The sequence below is a fragment of the Chelonoidis abingdonii genome, chromosome 4 (assembly GCF_003597395.2).
Source record: "Chelonoidis abingdonii isolate Lonesome George chromosome 4, CheloAbing_2.0, whole genome shotgun sequence".
Taxonomy (NCBI): domain Eukaryota; kingdom Metazoa; phylum Chordata; order Testudines; family Testudinidae; genus Chelonoidis; species Chelonoidis abingdonii.
The window spans coordinates 59,852,673-59,872,957 of NC_133772.1; the positions used below are offsets into that span (position 1 = coordinate 59,852,673).

Genomic DNA, 20,285 nt, shown 5'->3' on the forward strand with positions numbered 1-20,285 from the left:
GAACAGTTAAATCTACTTAATTGCCTCTGACCATTACCATTAAATATGTCTGATATCTCTACCTACTGTACTGGCCATCACTATCTGAAAACACATTCCTGAAGTCCTTAGTCCTAGCTCAGGCAAAACTCCCATTGTATTCTATTCCAGTTTTGTTTGAGCTAGGACAGAACAAAAATTGCAAGACTAGTCACATAGCAGAGCTGTTTTCAAAAGGACAGTCCTCTAAGGGACATTCAGTGGTTGAAATGCATGTTTAGAGACATGTTATTTTGTTTCATTTGAATTACAGAAGATAACTATGGTAAAATGAAAAAATGTAGAAAATAAATAAATTAGTAATTGCAATTTGTATTTCTTCCCTTTTTATTATAGACTACAAGCGTAAACAATTTTAACATAAAACTGTATTTCAGATACCCAGTTTGTATACGCTTCTGTGGATTATAGAATGTATTGGCTCTTCTTTATTATTGTTGTTTATTATGTGGATTACAGTAGTGCCTCCAGGTTGAGTCCCCATTGTGCTGAACTCTGTACAGACATATACTGCAGACAGTCCTTTCTCCAAAGAACTAACATTCTATTTGTGAAAAGAAGTAAAGGAAGGTAGTAATGAAAAGAAGAAACAAACAAAAGCGGAGAGGGGTTGAGCGGGAAGGAAGGAGAGGAGGGAGGAGGACAGGGTAACAGCAATTCAAGTTTATTTTTTAACAGACTAGCCTTGTACACAATTTGTAGGTATAGAGATTTTGTTGTAGTTGTTTGTGAATGGAGCCAAATGAGGAGATCAGTAGCAATAATCTTAGCACATCACCTGCCTAGCCATTATAATTTGGCAGTATTCTGTAGAAGTGAATCTAGGAAGGATTTGAAGAATAGGGTAGCAGCTTTGTCAATCTTTCGAGGAGGATGACCCATTCATATAGGACAGCATGGAAGAAAGCATGAAGGTTCTATAGGTGAAAAGTATCATCAATGCTGGTGTTGATGAGGAAATCCAGGGAGAAGATGACAACACTGTAAGATAATAGAGTCAGTAAGTAGGGCAGAGCTAAACTGTGAAAGGCCCCGAAGATAAGGACAAGAAGTTGAGGTAGCAGAGAAGGGAAGCTAATGGATTGATTCAAAGAGGGAAAAGATGTTATCAAAATGATGGGTAAAGAAAACTATCTTAGCAGCTGCCTTTTAAATGAACTTGAGGGGGGTAAAGGTCACACTGGTCGAGCCCTGCAAACCCATGGATATCCACCATTTCTGCGGATTATGGATCAGATGTGGTTACAAATTTTGTATCTGTGCATGAGTCTGCGGCACACACAAACGGAGTGGCTGTCACCCAGCCCTCAGGCTCCAACCCAGCTCTCTGAATCACGTAGCAGTTGGCTGTGATATGTGGCAATAGCCCACTGGACATTCTGGGAATTGCAGTCCCCAGCTTACTCGGCTGGAGGAGGTAAACTACAACTCCCAGAAGAGTAGACATACCCATAAGGGTAGACACACACTGTGCTCCTGTGTAGTGAGCCAAGCACCATTTTGAAAGAGGTGTTGTACTTTAAACTAGCAGGTGGCAATGGCGGGCGCCATGAGAATAGTTGTCACTGCTGTCTGTCCCAGCTGGGTCACTGCAGCTGCATAAGGGTGTCTGAGCCCTCCATTGAGAGGGTGGCACTGCATATGAGGGCCCAAGATTGTAGCCTCCCTGCCCAGAGCAGGGAAGGCAGTATGGCAGGTGTGGAACAGGTGGCAGGGCAGGAGGTCTTTAAGGAGAAGTGGGGGGTGGCTGGGGGTCAGGGGCTTGGCACAGCCCTCCAATATCCACAGACAGTTTTTTCAGATTGTGGATAGGATGCAGATACAAATTTTGTATCTGTGAAGGACTCTACACACTAGTCAAGGCCAGAATTTAGGTAGAAGGTTGCAGTAATCAAGGTGTCGCATGATGAAGTGTAATGCACTGTTATAACTATTACTATAGAGAAATACAATATCATACAAATTATAAGCATTTTATGGTATAACTAACTTTTATTAAATACACTACACATTCAGTAGATCTATGTAGCAAAATGTCAGATATTCTGCATTAATACTGGAGAAGTTTGTTTTTAAAGTAGGAGTTGTGAGAGCAATAGGTTGAACTATGAAATCTTTCACCCCTTTTTAGATGTCAGTATATAAGGGCCTCACACTATGCAAGTCCCACAATAGGACTGGACCCTTCAGAAGTTTTTCTACAAAGAGGTGACAAAGACAAGAACTGATTGAAATTCAGTTTTTATACAAGCAGCAAAGAATCCTGTGGGACCTTATAGACTCCAATACATCTGTTAGTCTATAAGGTGCCACAGGATTCTTTGCTGCTTTTACAGATCCAGACTAACACAGCTACCTCTCAGAATTTTTATACAGGAGATAGCAGGAAATAAAACATGACTTTGACAGTGTCTGTCAGGTCTTCTTTGCCCTGTGCTAGAGATACTGGCACCAGGACACCACTGTGCACAGGCCAGGCTACCAACAAGACTCATCTCCAGGGTATGTCTACGCTCTGTTGTAAGCCCAGGTTCGAACTGAGGCTCAAGCCTAACCCCCTTCCATCTTCACAAAAATTGTGCTAACCCAGGGCTTGGACCCATGGTCCCAGGACCCCACGAGGATGGAAAGTCCAAGCCTGAGTCAAGGCAGGACCCAGAGTTCAAGCCCTATTGCTTTGCAGTGTAGATGCAGCCCTACTGGACTCATGCTCTGGGGAGTCTGCCAAAAGTATTCCACAATCCCACTGGCTGACTTTCTTTGTCCTCTGGACAGTCAGGTTTGGTGGGCAGTCAGATTTTCCTGCATCACAAACAAAGGGCTAGAGTGGCCACACTTTGGGAGGGTGCTAGGAAGTCTGGGTTATGGGTGGTTGGACTCAGGCCAACATAATGCACTGTAGACGCTGGAGCCCCACGTTGGGACCCAGGGCTCAACAGTTCCTAACCTGGAGTTACAAATGAGCGTAGACCATCAAGTCCTAGATTAACAAACCCATGGTCTTCTAACTCAAGTTCTGCTAACCCTGAGCTTACATGGCATTGTAGACTTACCTCCAGAGGCCTAAAAGGGCTAGAAAGAGTGTCAAGGACAGACTTGCTCGAACCAGCTGCTGGCCTGCTACCTGACTAACTCCCTGAAGCCGCCTCACCTGCCACATTGAGAAAGAGAGTAACAACTTGTATCACAGTCGGTTCAAGGATATTTCTAAGAATAAAGAAACAAAGAATAAAGATTTCATGTTCCATTTTCTAAGGACCAGATTCTGCCACCATTGGCATTTTGAGTCATGCCTTTCTATATAGATACTCCCATTAATTCCATTGGGACTATTTAAGGAGTAAGATACTACTCAGCATGATATAGGGTGGCAGAATATGGCCCTGAGTGATTATAAACTATACCTTAAAGGGCCTGATTTCAAAAATCCTTCTCAGGTGGTGATTTTTTTTTATTTAGCCTGTGTTTTTAGGGGTTCACTCTGCAAACAAAACATTTGCAAATGCAGAAATTATTGCTATCCGCTGAGTGGGGTTAGTTTTTATATAGCTATAGTGCTAAATCTGGCTTGCTTTAAAACATGTCAGTAGCCTCATTTGTAAAAGGGATTTTATAAATTCTTGGATTAATTAAGTTTGCTTTAGCTTTCCTGTTAGGTACTGGTATTATTATTATTATTGTTATTTATTATTTTTTGGTAAGTGACCAAAACCATTATGAGAACATGAGAAGCAGATCATTTTGAATTGTGAACTACAGGTGTTGCACCTTACCTTCAGTTCTCCATTTTAATAGAAGTGGCTACGAGAAAATTAATGTTTTGCACACTGTAGGTTTATCACAGTTCAGGATGAGCTGTACCCTCTCTCAGTCTCTGGGTGGGCACCCTTTCCAAGTGACAGGGCTATGTCTGAACTTCGGTCAGAGGCGAATCCCGCAATTCAATCCACTCTTTGACTGAGTCTCCAGGTCTTTGAACCCCTATTTACCAAGTGTTTCTCAGAAGATCTAGTTGGGTTTTGACTCCTGTTATAGACTTCTCTTTGGGAGCCTATGATCAGTATGAAAATACAGTGACTCAAAACAGCCTCTTTGAAACAAAGTATTATTTACTTATCCTCAGGCGTGTACCAAACAGAGAGGAAAAGGATTAAAACAACAAAAGGTCCATACACATATTATCTTACTTAAACCTTAGTCTTTCCTTGTAAGCTTAAATAGGTCCCATGTGTCTCATAGACTCATAGGTCAGAAGGGACCAATATGATCATCTAGTCTGACCTCCACAAAGTAGGCCACAGAACCCTACCCATCCACTTCTATAACAAACCCCTAACCTATGTCCGAGTTACTGAAGTCTTCAAATTGTGGTTTGAAGACCTCAAGCTGCAGAGAATCCACAGCAAGTGACCCATGCCCCACGCTGCAGAGGAAGGCAAAAAACCTCCAGGGCCTCTGCCAATCTGCCCTGGAGGAAAATTCCTTCCCGACCCCAAATATGTCACAGGTACTTCCAGCACTGGAGCTAGGTGAGGCAGACTTCATCCCTGCAGTCTCTGCCTCAGTCTGACCCTCAGTCAGTGTCTCTCCACTCTGAAATCAGCTTTTTATCCATCTCAAAGTTACTTTGTCTATTGTGGGACTCCTGATCCTAGTCAATCCAGTTTAAGCATCTCACTAAGGAGGCCAGAGGTAGACTTCCAGCAGTGGATTTGTCCATTAAACACTGGCAGTTGAGTTAGAGTCATTATCTCCCTTCCTGGAGATCTATAAAACCATCCAGGACTGAGTTAACTCTTTGCTTCTGTGTAAGAGACAGCATGATACTGCTTATGTAGACAGAGACACACAATATTAAAAAAATATTGATATCTCCCACATTCTTCCAAAGACTAAAATAGGTAGAAATCTACATACAGCAGATGAGGATCTGCTCCACAGTTTCTGCATTCTAGAAATAAATAATATTTATTTGAAACATATACAAAAAGTTCCAAATCTGCAAAGACATATATATGTGAGTAGTCTCACTGGTGCCAATGGGGCTACATACATGTTTTAAATTAAGCATGAGAGTAATTATTTGTGGGACTGGGGCCTTAATCTGTAAATGCCTGATTCTAAGAGTTGCCGAGCATCTACTGCTCCCATTGATTTAACAGGAGTTGTGAGTGCTCAGCACTTCTTGGGATCAAGACATAAACTTTTGACTCTGATATTTTGCATGGTTGAGCATGAGCAATTCATACCATACTCTAATTGATTCCCCTTCTATTGGCTTTATGTATATATAAAAGCAAGAATCTTTTAACACTTTAATCTTATACTTTGGAAAGTCTTGCATATAGCTTCCACAATAACATTTCGTAATAAATGAAATAATATTCCTTCCAAATTAATTTCAACAATAAACTGTTAGTAAGTTACAAAACCTCAAAAACAGGCCTTTAGGATTTCTGGATAATTCCACCAGTCTAGCTCCATAGAGAAGACTTTTTTATTCCTCCACCTCTCTCTCTCTTTAAGCCTCCAAATTGCTATTGCTCCTCACCATCTCCAAATTCTGTTCCCTAAGAATGTAAATACATACAAAATACAATCTGCCTTCATCCAAACTGAACATTACTATGTTCAGAAACGCACTATGTTTCATACTATGCTTCAGTTAGATTACTCATGTGAAAAGACACTGCTGGACTGGGTTCATGCTAATTAATCAAAGTGTTTCAGTTGTAACTATTAATGGAAAAAACCTCTGCATTAATTTTAATTACTGCCTTTGACATTTCTAAACAGGAAATGGCAAATGACAAAAGGCCAGTAAGTGCTCATGTACCTTGCAGTCCAACTTTTGAGGCATCACAAAGAAATAATGAATTCTTAACTTCATCAACGTCTTCATGTCATAACAATGTACAAACTATGGTAGTGAAGCAGTATGTGAATAAAGTCATTACATCTTCCCACTTACATCATTTGCCAAGGTAAGATTTTTAATTTGCTATTTTGTGATATGCTGCAAAGAATATAATTGAGAAAAATAACTTTATTAGCAACAGTTTAAAGCTGAAAATAGAAGTAATTTTTAAAGATAACTTCATGGTTGCACAGTAACATTTACTGTTAGTTTCCTTTAATCAATCTGAAAAGTGCCTCAGAACACTGCAGATACGGAGAAATGTTTTAGCCATAGATCACGCTGAGCTATCTAAATTTTTAATCATCTCAAAATTAGCGATCTTTGTGGCTTTGAAGCCTTAAAAACAAAGGCCTCCTCTTCTTCAGATTTTTAGATTTTTTCACTTGGTTAGATATTAGTCCTTCCCCTGGAATTCCCCAGCCAAGCAGGGAACTTGCATGTCAAACTGGGCCCTAGTAGTCAATTTAAGTCATTATAGCAATAAAAATAATGTAAATATACAAACATGATTAAAAGATACAAGATGTTGCACATGTATATTTAAGGGGCAAATCCTTATATGTCATATAAGTCATGCAAGGGCATAAGATGGCATAAGGCACCACCCTTACTTCCCTATGTGGGCAACCCATCCTGTGGGTAGCTGCAGGGGAATGGGGCCACTATATCCTTGGTGCTGCCTCCCCCATCATGCAGAAAGTCAGGTTTAGATCTGGTGCAGTTTATTTTTTCCTCTAATAAAAAGGAAAATTGGGAGATTGGAGCATTTGGAATCACAATCAGCTTTGTGGCCCACTCCTGATGCCCTCTCCCTCATGCAGAATGGAGCCCTTCTCCTACACACCTTAGGAAATCTAAGAAAGCCCTCTTCTACAAGCTTTAGGAGCTCTACAACTTACCTTACAAGATGCATAGTGAATGAAGCAAGTGTTCATGTACTCATTAACTAATGCGTTTGTGCATTTAATGTAAGTATGTATTTTTGTTTCTTGGAAGATTATTTAACTGTAAGAAAATTTATCCTTGGCTCACTAACAAAGAAAGTTTTATGCTTCTTTCTAAGCTCTTACTGTTTCGCAGAGAACAGAGTTTGGAGGCAATATGCTGTATTTTAAAAAGATGTACTGTATTAAAATGATCAAGTTTTGTTTACAACTTGGCATGGGGGGGACTAATCCTAGAACAGAAGTAAGCATCTTTTATTAAAACAAACACATATTGATTATCTGATAGTAGAGCTATTGATTAATCGCAGTTAACTCATGCAATTAACTCAAACAAATGAATCACGATTAAAAAAAAATTACTGCGATTAATCGCAGTTTTAATCGCACTGTTAAACAATAGAATACCAATTGAAATTTATTTAATATTTTGAATGTTCTTCTACATTTTCTTATGTATTGTATTCTGTGTTGTAAATGAAATCAGTGTGTATTATTTTTTATTTCAAATATTTGCATTGTAAAAAATGATAAACGAAAGAAATAGTATTTTTCAATTCACCTCATACAAGTACCATAGTGCAATCTCTTTGTCATGAAAGTGCAAATGTAGATTTATTTTTGTAACACAACTGCACTCAAAACCAAAACAATATAAAACTTCAGAGCATACAAGTCCACGCAGTCCTAATTCTCGTTCAGCCAGTCGCTCAGACAAACACCTTTGTTACAGTTGCTGAATATAATCTGCCCACTTCTTTTTACATGAGTCACCTGAAAGTGAGAAAGATATTGCATGGCACTTTTGAGCCAGCATTGAGAGTATTTATGTGCCAGATATGCCAAACATTGTGTTGCCCCTCATGCATCGGCCACCATTCCAGAGAACATGCTTCCATGCTTATGCTCATTATAAAATAGTGCATAATTAAAGTTGTGACTGAACTCCTTAGGGACAATGGGATGTCCCTGCTGTTTTACCCACATTCTTCCAAATATTTCATGTGTATACCAGTTCGGATGATGACCCACCACATGTTGTTCATTTTAAGAACAACTTTCATGCAGATTTGACAAATGCAAAGGATAGGTACCAATGTGAGATTTCTAAAGAAGCTACAGCACTGAACCAAGTTTAAGAATCTGAAGTGTCTTCCAGAATCTGAGAGGGTTAGCTGTGGAGCATGCTTTCAGAAGTCTTAAATGAGCAACGCTCTGATGCAGATACTACAGAACCAAACTATCAAAAAAGAAATCAAGCTTCTGCTGGTGCATCTGACTCAGATGATAGATTCATAGACTCATTGATCATAGGTCAGAAGGGACCAAATATGATCATCTAGTCTGACCTCCTGCACAAAGCAGGCCACAGAACCCTACACTCTACTTCTAAAAACCCCTAACTATGTCAGAGTTATTGAAGTCTTCAAATGTGGTTTGAAGCCTCAAGCAGAGAATCCACCAGCAAGTGACCCATGCCCCACGCTGCAGGGGAAGGCGAAAACTCCAGACCTTCTGCCAATCTGCCCTGGAGGAAATTCCTTCCCGACCCCAATATGGCGATCAGCTAAACCCTGAACATGTGGCAGGCTCCCCAGCCGCACTCAGGAAAGAATTCTCTGCAGTAACTCTGATCCCATCCCATCCAACATCCCATGCAGGACCACTTGAGCAGACTTATCTGCCGATAATCAAGAACAAATTGCCAAATTAAACATCCTATCATATCATCCCTTCCATAAACTATTCAGCTTAGTCTTAAAGCAATATGTCTTGTTGCCCCACTACTCCCTTGGAAGGCTGTTCCAGAACTTCACTCTTCTAATGGTTAGAAACCTTCGTCTAATTTCAAGTCCGAACTTCCCAGTGTCCAGTTTGTACCCATTTGACCTTGTGTCTACATTAGTACTAAGCTTAAATAATTCCTCTCCCTCCCTAATGTTATCCCCTGATATATTTATATAGAGCAAGGCATATCCCCCGTCTTCTTTCGGCTAGGCTAAACAAGCCAAGCTCTTTGAGTCTTCTTTCATAAGGCAGGTTTTCCATTCTCGGATCATCCTAGTAGCCCGTCTCTGACCTGTTCCAGTTTGAATTTCTCTCTCTTAAACATGGGAGACCAGAACTGTACCAGTATTCCAGGTGAGGTCTCACCAGCGCCTTATACAACGGTACTAACACCTCCTTATCTTTGCTGGGAATACCTCGCCTGATGCACCCTAAAACCGCATTTGCTTTTTAACGGCCATATCGCTGGCGGCTCATAGTCATCCTGCGATCAACCAATACCCAAGGTCCCTCTCCTCCTCTGTTGTTTCCAACTGATGGGTCCCAATGTATATCTAAATTCTTATGATTAATCCCTAAGTGATGGACCTTGCACTTTTCACTATTAAATTCATCCTTTCTATTTACTCCAGTTTACAAGGTCATCCAGATCTTCCTGTATGGTATCCCGGTCCTTCGCGTATTAGCAATACCCCCAGCTTTGTATCATCCGCAAACTTTATTAGCACATCCTGCTCTTTGTGCCAAGGTCAGTAATAAAAAGGTTAAATAAGATTGGTCCCAAAACCGATCCTTGAGACACTCCACTAGTAACCTCTTCCAGCCTGACAGTTCACCCTTCAGTACGACCGTTGAGTCTCCCCTTTAACCAGTTCCTAATCAACCTTTCAATTTTCATATTCATCCCCATCTTCCAATTTAACTAACAATTCCTCATGTGGAACCGTATCAAATGCCTTACTGAAAATCGAGGTAAATTAGATCTACTGCATTTCCTTTGTCTATAATCTGTCACCTTCTTGGCAAGAGGAGATCAGGTTGGGTTTCAGGCACTGGACTACCTCTAGGTAAAAACATGTTGTAAGTTGTCCAATTACCATTTGACCTCAATGTCCTTTACTACTTCTCCTTCAAGAAATTTTCCAAGACGCTTACATACTGATGAATCCATGAGACGACCTGTTGTGTATTGTTCGTTGAGCACGCACCCCCCATCATTCAGTGATGGAGCATGCTCCCCTGGAATGGTGGCTACAGCGCTCGACAAGACATATGATCTTGAGCGCATCTGTCTTGTAAAATTATCTGCTTCGCCAGCTTGCAACAGTGCACGACAAACACAAGAAGCAGCAGGCCGTGTGCGTAACAACACCATTAGGCGACCTACATCGGCAGTGGTCCCTAGCAGTGCATTAGTCAATTTAGAGGACGGCATTTCGCGGTCTTCGGCGGTGACCGCGGCAGCGCAGATCTTCGGCTGCCGGTCATCCATTGGATTTTAGGCTGAGGGACTTTAGGGCAGGGGCGCCGGGGAGCCGCGCTGCAGCAAATAGAGAGCACGGATGCAGGGGAACTGCTCCCGCCCCCAGTCACTCTGTCCGCCTCCTCCCCGAGCACGCTGCCCCGCTTGCTTCTCTCCATTCCAGCTGCAGTGCCAAACAGTTGATTGCGCCGCAAGCCTGGGAGGCGGGAGAAGTGGCGCAGTGACGGTGTGCTCAGGGGAGAGGCGGAGCAGAGGTGAGCTGGGGCGAGGAGCTGCCGCATGGCGCCCGGGGCGGGGAGAGCTGCCACAGGGGCGGGCGCCTTGAGGCGGAGGGGAGCTTGCCCGGGGGAGCTCAGGGCAGAGGGGTTGGGGAGTACGCTGGGGGGGGCACCCCGGAGGGGGGAGCTTCCGTGGGGGCCTCAGGGCGGAGGTGCGTGGGAGCTGCCCCGGGAGGCACCTTAGGCGGAGGCTGCACAAGGCTTTGAGAGGGGCACAAGTGCGAAGCTTCGCCTAGGCGCGCAAACATCCTTGCACCCGCCCTGAGAAGCGGGCAATATCTCCGATAAATTGTTAAACAAAACTGAGTGATCGTTGACAAGAAGTTAGTACCCTGAGTGGACTGCAGCTCTAAAATTTTACATTTTTGTCAATTCAAGTTTTATTTTGTGTAATATTCCTCATTTGTTTAGCTCAACTTCTGTGATAAAGAGATTGCATTACAGTACTTGTATTGGGTGAATTGAAAAATACTATTTCTTTTGTTTTTTACAGTGCAAATATTTGTAATAAAAAATAAATATAAAGTGAGCACTGTACACTTTGTATTCTGGGTTGTAATTGAAATCAATATATTTGAAAACATAGAAAACATCCAAAAATGTTTATATAAATGGTATTCTATTATTGTTTAACAGTGCGATTAATTGCAATTAATTTTTTTAATCACGCAATCAATCATGATTCATTCTTTTAATTGCTTGGACAGCCCTAGTTTATACATTTGTCACAATATTGTCTCAGTGCTTCAGGAGAGTAACTGGTGATACGATACTCTAAAGTAACTTAGCCCAGTTAATGGTTCCTACATTGTTTCCTGTTGTTTCATTCCCAAAGAGTTTATAATCTAACTAAATATAAAACAAAGTATTGAGGAAATGGTTGTAACATAACCAATAACCATAGTTTAACTTTTAAATAAAGTTACATTATATTGTAAGCAAAATAAACTTCCCCTCTACTTGCTTATTTTAAACCCCTCCCCCTTATTCTCTCCTACTTGTTTCTATAAGATGCCCTCCATTGTGGAGCCCATTCCTCACAATGTACCCCATGCCAATAGTACTTTTTTCTTTCTTATCACCACGTCTCTAGTGTGGTTAAAATATGGCTTAATATATATTCATAACCAACACTGAAAACTTAAACTTGGACCAGGTGGCCTACATGCAGCAGCTCTTGCAGATAAGCTAAAAGGAAAGCCTCTTCTACCTGGCTGATTTAGTAACAGCTGTGCTGATCCTTTTTTGTTAGAGATGGTTCTTATTGCATTCCTTCCTCTTTCTCAGATATGAGGAGTCTTTTGTTTGGACTGTGAGAGGAAGAAAATCCTGGGGCCCTTTTAAGGATTCCCCCCCCCTCCTAACTGTGGGGGGACCTCTGCTTCCTTGTGGGCTTAGGGATGAATTAATGGTGATCAGGAGAGAGTCCTAGTTTATTGGTCAAACTGAAGGGTGCAGTGGTAACCCAGGCTCCTGTGCAACCTTGGGAAGTATTTATAAGCCCTTTCCCCTGTTTAACATACCAGTCTGCATCTGAGAGAAATAGCCCACATCATCCCCACACTCTTGGGATTACAATAGAACTGGATTTTTGGGACCTACTCTGAGCATCATGGGAATCACCTTTTGGGCCCCCAGAAGATATGCTGGGTAGGAATTTTTTCCTTCATTGCTAGGTTGGTCTGGGTGATGTGAATTTTTTTCATCTTCCCCTCGGGAACCCACAGGCCTGGGATAAGTCTTGACTTCTCTGAAGTCAATAACAAAACTCCCATTGATTTCAACACAGCCATGATTTTATTCCCAAGTGAGATGTTAAAATGTTCATCTTTTTGTACCTTGGCAGGCATCTAGTGAAGATGCTTATTTAAAGGGATCCTGGTTCCCTGATAAACAGGAGCTGGAAGGGCATTGTGTAAAGAATCTGGGGCGTAAGTTGTGGCTCCTAATGTCTGGTATAGTGAGAGGCCACCACTTGTCCTCCATGCTCTCAACTCTTGTATGAGGGAAGGATGGTGCGGTCCCAGCAGTGGTGCTGGGAGCAGGTTAAAGGTTTGGAGGAGTGAGGGCTTGAGGCAGTCTTCTCCAAGTGGTACAGATTCTAGAAGAAAGTTGATCTGCATTGGATGAGTTATTTCCAGATAATTTCCCAGATGTGATAAATTAATAAAATTGGAGCATCATTAAATCATGTTCCTCGTGTCTTGTCTTTCTTCTTGTGATGCCTGAGACAAATATCCATCTGCAAGATATTGAATTTTAAAAAATAACTACCAAATAGGGATGAAACTGTGGCTCCAGTGAAGTCAATGGCAAAACCCCCGCTGATTTAAGTAGGGCCGGGATTTTACCATATGTGTATAATTTGTGTCGTAACTTTCTTGTTAAGTAAAATTGGACATAGTGTTATCACAACAGTATTATGATGATGTCAGTGCAAGCCTCTTGCAGAAAAGATATCAGACCAAAATATAATGAAACAATGAGAGTACAATCAATGGAGAGTACATTACAATATCAACTCAAAATGATAAAGATATGAATCTACTAGAGTGGCATGGTCTGTCAATACAAAGTTATATTAATGCAGTTATTTGCAGTAGACAATTAGGTGGCAAAACAAAATAATGTCAGTGCAAGTCTATATAAACATGTATATGATGCCTGGAGGGGAAGATAGGGTAGCAATGTGAACTTCCGTTATAGCTAAGTCTCAATACTTTCATTATTTAAATGTTTTATGAGGGTAAATATTTAGAGATATAAACTAGCTTGGCATCTAGATTGTACTAGTTACAGTTAGTCCAACTAGAAGTTTAACTACTATTAAAATAGTAATAAGATAAAGTTTAGCTGAAAATACAATTAATATTAAAATAAATAGCTATATCTCTTGAGCAAGGTTTTAAGTGCTCCAAAAATATAAAGCAAGAAATATATGCTTGTCAAATATACAGTATAAATAAATAATTTAGGTGAAAATGGATGACTAGATATAACAAAGAGACGACCAAATAATGAAGGGCTAAAGAGTGGTTGTTACATTTGATGCACTTCATTGTATATTGTAAGTAATTGCTATCCATAAAAATTCTATGGCTTCTGTATGAGAAAAAGAAGACAATTTGACAGGCAACACTGGTACTAAGTGACAGCAAGTACAAATCCTTGGCAACTGTCATTATCCTGCTGTTGAATTCACATCCAAAACTGTGTGATAACTTCAACCTGCATACTTGTTATTGAACCAGGGTCTGTCAAAGTAGCCACATTTTTCACTTATGAATAGGATTGTTAGTCTCACGTAGATTTATGTCTTAGAACACTCAAAACTGTGTAGAATGCTTTCTTTTATTTAAAAAATACTATTGTTTTGTGCTTAAGTAATAAAAATAGGTTGATGTGTATCCTGGTTAAATTTACATGGATAGTTTGAAAATCTCTTTGAAAAATTTATAGTAAAATAAAACTTCTGTGTTGTATCTAAATTAATTTAAAGTGTATGAATTAGAGTTTAGAATAATTTGCTTTTGCAATAACTACAAACATCTCTCTAAAAACTTCCTCAATATAATCACACAAAGAAGCAATTCTAGAACTGCTAGTAAATATGCAATAAAGATTTTAGGCCTTAGTACATGTAGGATTTGGGATTCTTTTGTTTCTTTCATTTAAGCATCTTGAGTCTGTCCTATTGCTTTAATTCTTGGCCACCTTTTTTCTCAGTATTAAACTCAACAGTAGTAGCCCTACACAAGCATGTTTCCTTGTGCCACAAACATGGGATTACAACCTTTTGGCTTGATTTTTATGTTGATCTGAACAGGAATTTTGCCTTAATAAGGAGTGAAAAATCGTACATTTTACCATGGCACTTAATCTCATTTCACAAATCACATGACAAAGTCTCTAAAAAAATATCAGAGGGGTAGCCGTGTTAGTCTGTAAAATGCGACAAAGAGTCCTGTGGCACCTTATAGACTAACAGAAGTGTTGGAGCATAAGCTTTCGTGAGTGAATACCCACTTCGGGTGCCACAGGACTCTTTGTCGCTTTCTAAAAAAATAGTGTAGTTTTTCCAAGAGTTAACATTATGTGGTCAGACATACTTCAGCGCAGGGTCTGGTGGGGAGCCGTGATCCCCCACAGGGTAGACAAGACCAGGAGGTATGTGAATAGGGAGGTGGCCAAATTCCTTGGGACCATAGGAAGGACAGTAATTTCACATCCTGGCACAGTATATGGGGCAGCAGAGTTGTTTCGGGAAGATGGGGTTCAGTTGTCTGTCTTAGGTGCCATCATTGTTTTAACTGATATAAAAGATGACATTAGAATATGTCTGGGAACCCGACTCGGTGTGGGGAGGAGGCAGCCAAGCTAATTGATAGCACCTCCTTGTGGCAGATGTCCAGTGCAGGTACTCCATAGGGAAGGTATACAGTGACCAGATAAATGGCTTGGAAAAGGACTTAAAAAGAGGTTTCAGAGTAGCAGCCGTGTTAGTCTGTATCCGCAAAAAGAACAGGAGTATATATGGCACCTTAGAGACTAACAAAGTCTCTAAGGTGCCACAAGTATTCCTGTTCTTTTTAAAAAGAGGTGTTTGTTAAAGGAGTGAACGGGGGGCGGTTGGGGACTTCTATGATTGGTATGGCAGGGAGCCAACCCCCCATTCTTATAGCCCACCTTAACCCTCCTACGAGGCAGAGGTGGACGGTATGGTCCCGGCAATGGCTTTACTGCAGGGACCGAGAGGCAAAAAGAGAGAAAGCTGGTGGTAGCCCCTTTCCCTAGGTATGGAAAAAGAGGAGGAATTGGTAAAAGCCCCCCAGGTAACTATGGAATAAACATGGGGGTTATCTGCACTGTACACTTATCTGCTGGGTAGTCCCAGACATCTAATAAGAAAGTTGTGGCCTGATTGAACCCATGTTAAATGTCTCCTGTCCTTTCAGCATAACCAGACAATGAACTATAGGAGTCCTACACAAACATGTTTCCTTGTGCCACAAACATGGGATTACAACCTTTTGGCTTGATTTAACATTGATCTGAACAGGATTTTTGCCTTAATAAAGAGTGAGGAATCATACGTTTTACCATGACACTTAATGTCATTTCACAAATCACATGACAAAGTCTCTAAAAACATAGTGTAGTTTTTCACTACAGGCTGAGCTCTTCACCCTATGATATATTAAGTCTCCAATGAACTGTGCGCTAGGGTTGTGTCCAAACTAGCATTTTCTTAACAAGTCCCAACATTGCACTTCCTCAAGTATAAGTCTGCTGTTGGTAGCAAATGTGGTACTAGAGTAGACTAACTGTTGGCATGTTACCCATCTGTAGATTGCACCCCAGTTTAAATATGGGTGCTGTTGACTCACCTGTGTATACTAGTGTTCTTACCCTGGTGAAACTGAACAATGATGGTGCAATGATGGAAAGTTTTAAGACGATGCTAGTGTGTACAAAGGCTACCTACGTTAGTCTCACACCTATTTTCCTTTAATAACGGTCTTATTCACCAACAGGTCATTTATAAAGTGGCGTATGTGGTTGAAAAATATTTCTAAAATTCATTAGCGGTAAATATTAAGTAATAATTCTTTACTAAAATAAATGACTCCCTTGTTAGTTTATTTTTCAGAGGTAAAGCCAAGGCAGTTAATATTCTAACAAAATAATTCAGTAAGGACTAGTACCAAGGATTTTTTTTTCAGTAATAAGTAATGGGATCTAGTAGATTTTATTGTAAAAAGGAAAACAAGATCTTCTTCACTTTTCAAATGGCCCATAAGACAGCCTTGCAGGAAAATGAACATTTACAAGATATCAATGTCTTTTTTGTCTCACTAATCAGAATTCAAAACGCACCTCAATATGTTTGTAGCCATAGTGCTACATAGATTTTTTTTCTTGATTTAACTCAAACTCTTAACATTATTTAATCACAGTATTTTGATGTATAATATTTGAATTGTTGAAATACTTCAACGTGCAAAAAATATCTTATAATTTGTGGGTGTGACATCACCGGGCTCTTGTAGTTCATCGGAACAATGTGACACTTGTGAATTATGAAAATCTGCAAGCTACAGTGAGGAACTGACCATGTCAGACTCTTCTGTTGCTTCTGCTTGGCTGTTGATACTACTAAGACACCCTCCAAGTCGTAAGAAAAGAGTGAATGAAAAATAAATTGTGATCTATATCTGGATCTATAAAATGCCAATCTTGTGGTGCATTACATCATTTATTTCTATGACATCAACATAATATTAGTCTCAAACTTAGAGCTCTCTGTTGTTTATTCTCTATTTTTGTTCTTTTTTAAAAAAAATGCCTTATGATTGTTATTTTTTTAATGTTATAAGTGAATTTATTGCATAGTTTAAGTGAAGCAAGACTGGCACTGGTCTGACTCAGGCATAAATCAGGAGGGTTCTGCTACCTGCCCCACATATAGCACTTTCAGATTTCCTCAGTCTTGACCTTCAGCAGTTCCTGCTATTCTAATTCTGGAACTTGCTTAAGCAGAGCTTAATTGAGCTAAATTCGACAATGGTTTTATGACATGCACAAGTGAGGACTAATATAAAACTATTCAAACACATTTTTACTAATGACTTGAACAAGAATTTGAACCTGGGTCTTCAGGGTTAGAGTTTAGTAGTGGAGGAAAGGACAGATTTCTTAGTACAAAAACAAAATGAAAATCAAAACACACACAAAACTATTTTACGGGGACACGAACAGGTTAAAAATCATTTGGAAATACCTTTACTTTTGTTATTAGTAACATCTTAGATTGTTAAAGCAACATTTAAAAAATATTTACATTTTACTTTTATATTGTTTGCCTATACTTAGGGAAATGCAAAAGGTAAACAATGAAAGTAAATTTGCACTTTTTGCTTTTGTTTCTAGTCAATTTCACATTGAGGTACTCATTCACTGCCACAATTTTGCAATATTTGAACCACACAAGTTGTAGAGAAAAGTGTATTCATTTTATAAAAGATTGATGTGTCTAGTAGGTTTTTTTTTGTAATTTCAGTGAATATTTTTATCATTGGATTTTGTAAAACTTAATTTTTATTGAAACTACGGCTGGGATTTACAAAAGAACTACAAGGATTGAGGTGCCTAATTCCTGCTGAATTTCTGTCTAACTCCCTTTGAAAATCTCAGGCTATATTTGATGGAATCTCAGATAACTTTTTTCAGTGGTGTGTTATTTTGTTTTATTATATCTAAGTTGAATAAAACAAAAGACTTTGTTATCTTAAAAATAGTTTTAAAGCATGTTGAAAATCTTATTTTCCTCCTTGAGATTTTGTCTTGGACTGTTTTCAAAATCTACTAATTATTATGACAATTTCTTGATGCCTTAATCATTTGGTTTCCTTTTCTTCCACTTTTCAAGTGTACGTTGACATTAAATAAGTTCACCCATGCTTGTCACTTACCAGGTTTTCCCATGACTTCACAGATTCAATAATTACTTAAACTAAGCAAAAGGCCAGCATAAGAGGATATAATTTTATGTTTTTCTCCATATTTTTCTTTCAGAAAATTTATTTCACCCTATGCAAAAACAGCAATTAAAAATACTGACAGAAAGCAAAACTGTAGACAGCCTCTGTTTGGCCCTAACATTCATCTGCAATCGGCAGTGGTATCAAGAAGGTCAGGACTTCAAGATTGTGCCACACATCAAACAAAATCAGTTCAGAGCAGTGATAGAATATCAAACCTAGGCAGCTACAAATCAGACAGTACAAACAATTTCTGCCTTATATCGCCATCCAAGAGAAACAGACCTGTCAGTGCTCCAGCAGGTCAGCTAAGGTAATCAAAGCTGTTCTGTGTTGCTTTTAACTGTGACTGTTGATGCTGTTTCTCCTTTCAACAGAAATCATAATGATGCTTCAATTGATTCTCCAAAACATACAAATAAAAAACATTGCTAATTTTATTCATTTTTAAGATTTATTGCATTCTTTAAGATTTATTTATTTCTAGTCTCGTGTGTGTGCACGTGCACATAATAAATTTATATATATACAGCATAAACTGCATCCATTAGCCCTCTGTGTATATTTTTATAATTTCACACAAAAAGCAGTTTAATGATAAATTGTAGTAATACCTCACTAAGGGTCAGACTCTAAATTCCTTACTCACATGGGTTAGCAGTTTCTCACACAATAACTTCTTGACTTTAATGAGACTACTTGTGTTAAAAAGTGCCCACCAGTATGAATAAGGGATTAAAAATCTTATAGAACAAAAAGTCCTTTAACTATTACTTTCATTACAGAGCGAGAAGCTTGGAAATTGTCAAATACCTCTACTTTATGGTTATGGGCATAAAAGTATTTATTCTGTAAAGGTTCAATCCAGTGCCCTATAAATTGTTTGAAAGATTCTCATTTAGCAGAGTTGAATCAGATGCTTAGGCCTCAAACCTGCTCTGAGTTCTTTATGGTTGGACCTTGCACCTACACAGAGCTCAGTGCAGGATTGTGGCCCTAGATTACCAATGTTCTTGTTAAAACATGCAGCTTTCCTATAGTTATGCAATAGAAATTCTTTGTTTTCTAAGAAAAGCCTTACAGTACAATAGCACTATAGATTTTTTTTTTGTGGAATTAGTCTTTTAAAAATAGTTTTGAGGATATTTTTTCTTTATCGGATGTTAGTGCATTTCATTTTATTCTGCTAATGGCATTGAATATATTTTGCATTCTAAAGAACAGAAACATTGACATAAGGCCCATTCTACAGTCTAATTGCTGTCAAAGTCTATGGGAATTTTGCCTGAATGAAGGCTACAGCATTAGCTCTTAATTTTTCAACTAAGAGCAAATCATTAAGTTATATTGAATTATAAAGAAAATGACTTATGCACTGAAAACACTAATAAGAATATTGTTAACTGTTCTAGTACCAAGTTTGTTATTTACATTTAGTCAGATGCTGGTAGTATTGGAGATTAATTTTTAAAGATTGAAGAGATCTTTTTTCTTTCAAAAACCAGAATAAAAAGGGCTCTGAAGATGCTGCATAACAACTTCATACTTGAGTTATAATGGTGCTCTCTGAATGTGATGTATTACAAATAAAATATGCTAAATATATAAAATAAACTAAATATGTGATAAAAGGATATCATTCTAAATCTATTTTATTTAAAGGAGTTCAATTTCCTTACATAGTATATTAAAAACTCAGGTATTCTGATGTAAATATCTATAATGTGAAGAGTCATTAAGGGTTTTTATTAGAAATATTAATTCTATATAATTGTATATAAAAAGACCTTAGAAACAGATGCTTTCAACAAAATACAAATTAACTTTTTCTCTGATCAAGCTAAATTGGTTTTATTTGCAACAGATGTACACAGTTCTCTTCCTCAAGATTCCAGCTGGCCCAGAAAGAATCTGAAGTGCCCCAAGTTATTAAATGCCATCCAAGGGTAATCAAAGTAATGGCTTACAAGAATGGCACAAGAAGTATCTTTGCTAAGATTGCTGTACCATCCATTAAGCTGGTAAATACTCATAAAAAGTTTTCTTACATGCATTAACTTTATTTATAGTTTGTACTTTATACCAGAAGGTAAAGAAAGAAGTTGCCTTTTATTTTAAAATGAGCTAATATTAAAATTATTCCTTTCCAGCATATCTATAATATACATATAAAATACACATAAAATTAGTGAATAATTAACACATACTACAGTATAAACACTGTTCAAATAAATAGGAATTACAGAGTGTAAAATGTTTAGTTCATAACAAATTACAATACTGTGTGAAACT

The 20,285-nt window shown here is 38.8% G+C and overlaps 1 protein-coding gene across 1 annotated transcript in view; it reads left to right on the plus strand.

Annotated features, from left to right (window-relative positions):
* Positions 1-20,285, plus strand: part of DCDC1 (doublecortin domain containing 1) — a 441,595-nt gene that overhangs the window by 19,654 nt on the left and 401,656 nt on the right. Inside the window, exons 2-4 of the mRNA XM_032768514.2 lie at positions 5,836-6,023; positions 18,028-18,306; positions 19,858-20,014. Coding sequence (XP_032624405.2) covers positions 5,836-6,023; positions 18,028-18,306; positions 19,858-20,014 — 624 coding nt within the window. The remainder of the gene's footprint in view (positions 1-5,835; positions 6,024-18,027; positions 18,307-19,857; positions 20,015-20,285) is intronic.